The sequence below is a fragment of the Salvelinus sp. IW2-2015 genome, linkage group LG11 (genome assembly GCF_002910315.2).
Source record: "Salvelinus sp. IW2-2015 linkage group LG11, ASM291031v2, whole genome shotgun sequence".
NCBI classification, from domain to species: Eukaryota; Metazoa; Chordata; class Actinopteri; order Salmoniformes; family Salmonidae; genus Salvelinus; species Salvelinus sp. IW2-2015.
The window spans coordinates 7,980,925-7,989,117 of NC_036851.1; the positions used below are offsets into that span (position 1 = coordinate 7,980,925).

Consider the following 8,193-nt stretch of genomic DNA (forward strand, 5'->3'; position numbering starts at 1 on the left):
TGCAATTTGCTGTGTAATGCCAACRCCGCTGAACAATGCTAAAATAAAATACTGACCTATAACAGTTATACTGTACAACGGGTGRGTCTAATCCTGAATGGTGATTGGTTAAAACCGCATTCCAGCCGGTGTCTATTCCACAAGTTACCACCGGCTAAATCTATGACATTAAAATGCCTATAATTTTCGGCAATTCTACCCATTTTGCCATGGGAGGAGAGACATTTGTGCAGTTTTAAAACACATTTTATGCAACTCTACATATGTTCTTTATTTTGTAATGACTTATATGATATGATATGAATATGATATCTGAGTGAGAATGACTAACAAAATCAACGGGGACCCCCTGGAGGTCAGGCCCTGACTATATACTGTATATTCCACGATGTAATAATCAGAATTAAKGTAAACGTTACAGTTTTGAAAACATTTTGACACAGGCTTAACACCTAACAAACACAAAAACGGATTGCTGTSATTTCTTGTACATARAATGTTTACCGGTTAAAGAAAACCAATATATGATTTTTTTCATTTGGGTGAACTAACCCTTTCACTTTTTACTGCCGTGGGCTAAATCAGGTTCACACAGAGTGTTTCTTGGTAGTCTTAAACAAATCTATTTTGGAACAATATTATACACCTCACACACATGGTTTAAAAAACAGACAAACACATGTACCATGTCAGATATAGAGTTGAAATGTATTCCATTTTGAGTTTGCATCCCAATATTACACTTTATATACATTATAGAAGACTGAAATAAATAGAAACATCAGATTATTAAAAAGAATCATGTTTATTAATGAAAAATAGAAATAACATTCCACCCATGAGGCCACTAGGTCATTTGACTGCAGGAAAGGGCTTCGGTTAAAGCTGAAATCTGCATGAGGGCGAACAGCAAATGTGTTATTGTTTTTGTTTTGTTGGTGAAACAGAGAGGATTATCCAGCATCGTGGTAAAATATGCCGTACATATTCTGATGTTCTATCGCGCGTGCAATGATGTCAGAGGGAGAAAAATAAATGTTGTTTGAAGTAACCTTTTTGTTGTTGTAATATAGCAAACGATAAGCTATAAAAACAAAGAGAGTCGCACACTCTATATATAAACTCCCAGTAATTTATTGGGTAAATCACGAACGTTTCGGCATCACTGTGCCTTCTTCAGGGTAGTGATGCCGAAACGTTGGTGATTTACCCAATAAATTACTGGGAGTTTATATATAGAGTGTGCGACTCTCTTTGTTTTTATAGCTTACAGTTTATTCACCGTTAGTTTATAGTTTATTCAACACCTCTACATAAAATAATTTTCTCTGGGTGTGCGCCAGCTCATGTTTTTTATTAGAGTAATATCGCAAACGGACATGGCAGTTTCACCATTAAGGTTAAGTATAATTTTGTGATGTTAAGGTAAGGGTTAGGGTTAGGGGAAGGCATAGAAGTTAACATTGCTAGCTTACCCCCGTCTGCTGCCATTCCTTTTCTACCGGTCTGTTACAAACAGAGGGTGCATGATAGTACATGAGTACTTGTCACATACTGTTTAAATGTATCAACAAATCAACAAATTGCTGAATTTCTGAATKTCTGTGGCACTGCATACACAAATTTCACTATAGTGACGTCACCCCTCCCTCTGTCTCACACTGACAAAGAATATAGGCTACCTATCGGCACAGATGGAGCAGCCCGTTTGTTTGGTATTATCTGTTCCCAAATCAGAMAAACTCATATTTATTTATTGATCCCTATCTTGTATTTCTACCTTTCAGGAGGTCTGTAGGGCTGATTTAAAACAACGGAAATTAGGCATGGAKTGTGTGGCCAATTTGGATTGTAGTAACTCTACCATCCATCGCAGACAGCTTGTGCCATTCAAAGCACGGAGAAAAGACAAATCCAACATGTGGTCAGCTGCATTAGGTTTGATAAAATCAATGAAAACTGAAGTAAAAACATAAAAATAACAATTTTGTCAGCTAAAGTTTTAGTAAAGAATCTAAATATAATGTGAGTATGGTTTTGATGATAAGATAATGCTCATTATGATATTAATGATGTAGACCACTTTATCTGATCTGCATCCCTKGGATTGTCTTTTTCAAAGTATCAGAGAATAAATCTGTGGGATCAGCACTTAACACATCATTAACTATCCTTTGCTCACATTGTTAGGGTTGCTGCTGAGGTTGTGCTCAGTGGAATGATTGCTCTGAGAGCCCTGGTTGTCATCGCGACACACAAAGAACCTCCTCCAGATCTTCAGGTACGCTACCTGGATCCTGYGGATCTTGAAGGCATAGACGACTGGGTTGACCGCTGAATTGGCATGGGAAAGGAGGATGCCCACATAGAAGGCTGTGTGGGGTATGTCTGACGGGCTGCCAAAGTAGGCAGCACAGTTCATAATGTGTAGGGGGAGCCAGCAGAAGGCAAACAGCACTAGGACCAGAGCCAGGGATTGGGCCAGGCTCCTCTCCTTCCTGAAGTAGGTGTGGGACTGGGCTCCGTGCCCTGCTTTCTCCCTCAGGTTCCTCCAGATGGTACAGAAGATGTAGATGTACAGGACAGCCATGACAATTAACGGGGTGAGGATGCAGAGGAAGAAATTGAAGTAAACGATGTATGACATGGGGATCACAGCCAGGAAATGGCAGAGGATTGTGGTTGAGTTCTCTGAGTGAGACAACGTTTCACGATTGTACCATCCAAACATGGGAGGGAAGCTCAATATAAAAGCAACAAACCAACATGTTGCTACTACCACCCAAGATCTTCTCTCTGTTACCGTCTTTTTGTACCTGTTGAAGCAGAAATGTATGATGTTTTAATGAATTGCATTGCAAAAGAAAACAAGGAATCTGATTCCATCCAAGCATGATTTTCTTTCTTAGAATGTGGTTAACATGGGACACAGCTAGGAGAATAATATTTCCAACTGTAAACATCCTGAAATGTCACCTTAACAGCTCACCTGAGAGGGATGAAGACGCGTAGGTATCGGTCCACAGCAATGGCTAGCAGAGACAAGACTGAGGCCACTGTCAACATGATGACCACGCAGCTAATGAAGAGACAGACATTGAACGAGGTCTGCACCCGTCCATCCACCAGTACAGCCAGCGGCATGGCCACAGACCCTACGAGGAAGTCAGCCACAGCCAGAGAAACCATAAAGCAGAAGATGGGCTGCCGCAGAGCACTGCTTGACCACACTGCCCAGATAACTAGCGCATTTCCCAGGCAGCAGGCAATGGCGATCAGCACCTCCAGCACTGTGTATACCACCTCTCCTCCAGACATCATGTCAGCTGTCCAATGGACGTTTACTCTATGACTGAGTATGCTTTATTGTGAATTGTTCCTCTATAACCAGCAGGCTTTTGAGGAAGTTTTCTTGCTCACTGAAAAAAAGAATGAAAATGCTACGCCCCTTTGCAATTGTTAGGTGTTGTTGATTTAGGGATCTGAAAGCACAAATACATCAAAACAAATATATCGCAAACATTCATACACCTGCCGAGCAAAGCATTATAGCCCATTGACAATACATGGTAATTGTTTCAACTATGCAGAAAATAAAGTAACATTTTAGATATCCTGTGTCATAATGTTTGTAGTATATCATTGTTTCAGAGGCAAGGGCATTTTTGAACATTCTTACATTTAACCCTACACGAAATGGCACGAGTCACAGGAAATGTGAAAACCACAATGCGACCACAGCTAAATATTAATAGCCTCGCAAATCGGCCTGACCTCCCGAGCTAACATATATGGTTCGCTGCACGAATGCAGTCTTGTCAACCCTAAACTTAACCCTTACCCTTACCCTTACCTAACCTTAACCCTTACCTTAACTAGGCAAGTCAGTTAAGAACAAATTATTATATACAATGACAGCCTACCCTGACCAAACCCTCCCCTATCCCGGACAACGCTGGTCGAATTGTGTGGCGCACTATATGACTCCCGATCACGGCCGGTTGTGAWACACGCCCGGGATCAAACCCGGGTCTGTAGTGACGCCTCTAGCACTACAGTGCCTTAGACCGCTGCGCTAAATTATTTTGCGGGCAATTGGATCAACCTTCAACCAATCAGACCAATGAACCATATGACGTAGTAACAGAGCGCCGTTTCACTAGATTCTCTAAGACCTAAACCTCAGATGGAGTTTAAAGGGTGTGACCATCGAGCCTGTTGAGGAAGCTAAACTCCTAYGTATAACATTGGATGGTCAATTATCATGGTTAAGTCATATTGACAAAGTATATCGTTGTATTTACATTTGTGTGACTGTCCTCTATCAGTGTTTAGTTACTTGTCATGTTTTWTTTGTGCATCCCAGGAAGAATAGCTGCTGCCTCTGAAAAAGGTAATGGGGATCCAAACAAACAAATAAATTAACAAATATACAGGCGTCTGTTCTATGTAGGCAAACAACATTACTACTAGCAACAATTGTCAAGGAAGTAGGTCCGTGTAACTACTTAGCATGTCTGTATATGATTCTCGCCATCTTTGACATGAAAATGTGTGCATAAAAGGCACCTTAGCAAGCACCAAGAAAATATTTGATCCAACATAGGCAGCAAATTAGATGATTTTGAACGAATGACTGATGTAATTAGGATTAACATTACCTCGGTTCCAGGACGATCGATTACAATTGATTAGAAGTGCCTTCGCTTGGTTGGTGGAGTAGAAGAGAAAGATGGAAAGATGGAAAGATTAAAAGATGGAAAGAAGGAGAGAAAGAAACAAGTCCCAATGTCGAAGCAACAACTTCAACAGCTGACAAACGGGACCGAGAGCCGACACCTTCAAAGACCCCAAGGGCTCTAAAAAAGTTGTGTCCCAATCCCCCAAAACCCAGGTCAGAACAAGTTGTCTACCGAGATGCCCACACAGCATAGTCTGAAGGAGGTAAGTTGCATGCTGTTGGGAAACAGAACAGAAGACACCGCAAAGTGCATCTGCTCAATTTGGGACTATTCCTGCTTTTCAACAGTAATTTTAAAATATTACAGCTAGAATCTACACAATGATTCTAGAACAATACAACTAAAGTAGCACACAACTGTATTACACCTTGTCAGTCCAAATCCAATGTTCTGTATTTCATTATTTATGTTGGTTTTGTCATTTGATATTAGTGTAGAGGAGAGCAGCACTCATAAAAGGGAACCTTATTGCCAGAGGACATATGTGAATGATGTGGTTTTGCATCACAAATGTCCACTTGGAGTAGAACCAAGGAGCCACTGCACAGGCACTCCAGGCTGAAGTTTCCCCGAGGTACAGCTATAAAATCTGCTTCCCCTCCCCTAAACCTAACCTTAACCATTAATGGGAGAAAAGCCAAATTTGCCCAAGGTCAGCATCTAGCATCTAACTTTACCCTACACCTACACAAGCAGCAGGGGCCTTGTAGACAGATTAGATTACTACATGGGGTTGTGGGATGGACAGTAGTGTGAGGTGTTAGATAGTGAGAGAGGGACAGCAACACCTTGTGGAATTTCCAACCCGGTATGTCACAGTATACAAGATACATATCAGTATGTGTAGTTAATCACAATGTTAATCATTAGGCCTATAACACATGTTATGAGTCAGTTATGCCTACTACTGACGAACCCTTGGCTTTATCTTTCAGGGCCTGGGTCCGAACATGACTGAGCAGACAGGATTTGGAGGTCTACTGGTGTCATCAAGGACTTGATGGACACCGCAGATGCTGAGTTGGAGGTGTCAAAGTCTAGTGGCATCCATCATGCTGCTCGCCAGACCAAGGACATTCTAGCCCTTGTGGAGGTTGTCAGGGAGGCAGAGCTGTTAAACCATGCAAAGAGTTCACGACATTCCCTGGTTTTAACATAAACATTCTAGCTGAAGTCAGTGAGTTGTGTGGGTGGTTAAGGTCCAAATTGAAGGAGCAGACCAAGGTACCTGTTTGACTTCAAACAACTTGGGTGCCAGGCTAGCTGGGGATGTGGGCAGCTTAGTCTGACCATCAAATGATCTCTAAGATGGTGATTGGTAGTTAGTTATTAGTGCTAGCATGCTAACAGATACCCATTGACTTCCAGCTATTGTGCTAATGCTAGTTAGCGTTGTCTTGCAAAACTACCTCCAACATCCTTCATACTAGACACAGACATAAAAATGGTATCCATGAGTTCATCTGACTCTGGGGATGTAGATAAATGGCCTCATGGCCAAGTTTCCCTTTAAGTTGTCACTGTAAATATGTTTTATTTATCTGTATTTGTGGACTATTTATGTCTTGTATTTATCACTACACCTTTCTCTTTATCATTGCTGTGTCTACTGYAACAAAGTAAACATCTAACTTTGTTTTATGGTTCTTGATTAATGCATAATTATTTTAAAGAAATCCATAATGTTGACAGTTGAAATGAAACAACACCACTGACAGCTTAGAGCAACAGTTATGACAGTTTTAATCAGTTGCTGTAACAATGAATGCTGAGAGAGTTGGGAAGCAAGTTCAGGGAGTGAATACATTTAATAAATAAATGAACAAAACAAGAAACAAACAGAGCACCGACACAAAGCAAGAACATAAACAATGACGACTGGGGCTGATGGGGGCTGATGGAGTCCAGGTGAATGTCATTATGCGCGTAATGCTGGTGACAGGTGTGCGCCCTAACGAGCAGCCTGGTGACCTAGAGGCCGGAGAGGGAGCACACGTGACAGTACCCCCTAACCCGACGCCCGGGTCCAGCCGCAGGATGTCGACCAAGATGATGATCCCGGGGATCAGGAGCGGACCAGTCACCTCTGCGAAGGCGCGGGAACCTGTCGATCCGGCTGAGGCGTGGGAGCATGACGACCTAGAGCSCTGGAGAGAGAGAATACGTGACAGTACCCCCTCCCCGGCGCGTTCGGCTCCAGCCGCAGGACGCCAACCACAGGGATGATCCCGGGGATCCGGAGCGGACAGGTCACCTCCGCTGAGGCGCAGAAACCTGACGAACCAGCTGAGKAGTGAGAACCTGATGAGCCGGCTGAGACCTCCCCGGTTGCCTCGGTTGAGGCATGGGAACGGTTCACCCAGCTTAGGCATGGGAGCCTATTGAACCCACTGAGGCATGGGAACCTTCAAACCGGCTGAGGCCTCCCAGGTAGCTCCGACTCCAACACCCGGAACCGACATCACCCCCAACACAAAAACAAAAAAACACTCCTTGATGCTTCCCTTYGTTGAGTCATCATTCTGTAACGATGTAAGCTGAGAGTCGGGCAGCAAGTTCAGGGAGTGAATACATGTAATAAATACATGGACACAACAAGGAACAAAACAAGAAACAAACAGCGCACTGACATGAAACAGGAACAGAAACAATGACGACCGGGGAAGAAACCAAAGGGAGTGACATATAAAGGGCAGGTAATCAAGGAGGTGATGGAGTCCAGGTGAGTGTCATTATGCGCATAACGCTGGTGACAGGTGTGCGCCATAACGAGCAGCCTGGTGACCTAGACGCCGGAGAGGGAGCACACGTGACAGTTGCATTTGGACAAGTGACAACATACAGATAGTAACACAGTCTCATTGYTGAGCAGTCATCCAACTAACTAACTAGTCACAGCCCCCATAAAGGGACAGTTGTTCTACAGAAGCTTCTAGTGGCTTACTGCCACATTTGTGGTGCCACATTTGTAAGTSTCCCTTTTATTTATCTGTCAGAGCTGCTGTGGTGTGCTTCCATCTCAAAGTCCTCATATTCCTCATCAAAGTAACCCATGTAATCATAATCTAGCTCACTGAAGCTATCATGATGGGAAGTAGGCTCTCAACGTCACCAAAACACAGATTATGTGCAAAATTTCTCTTGCATATGATTGCAACCCATTTCTACCAGCCCTGCCAACCTGTTGAACAATAGCCTAAACAACCTCTTGTGGCCCATACTATACATGACTACATCTCATTGAGTGCGGTTTTAGAGCCAGCATTGGTCTGTGGTGGTATGTAGACAGCTACGAAAAATACAGATGAAAACTCTCTAGGTAGATAGTGTGGTCTACAGCTTATCATGAGATACTCTACTTCAGGCAAGCAAAACCTTGAGACTTCCTTAGATATCGTGCAACAGCTGTTGTTTACAAATATACATAGGCCGTCACCCCGTGTCTTACCAG

The 8,193-nt window shown here is 42.9% G+C and overlaps 1 protein-coding gene across 1 annotated transcript; it reads right to left on the minus strand.

Moving 5' to 3' along the window:
• Window positions 1-736: 736 nt before the first annotated feature.
• LOC111970632 (adenosine receptor A1-like) lies at window positions 737-3,373 on the minus strand. Its single transcript, XM_023997438.2, has 2 exons — window positions 2,990-3,373; window positions 737-2,816 (listed from the first exon to the last, which is right to left on the minus strand). Exons 1-2 carry the CDS (start codon window positions 3,319-3,321, stop codon window positions 2,168-2,170), a joined length of 981 nt encoding a protein of 326 aa, XP_023853206.1. The 5' UTR covers window positions 3,322-3,373; the 3' UTR covers window positions 737-2,167.
• Between the last annotated feature and the right edge of the window lie 4,820 nt (window positions 3,374-8,193).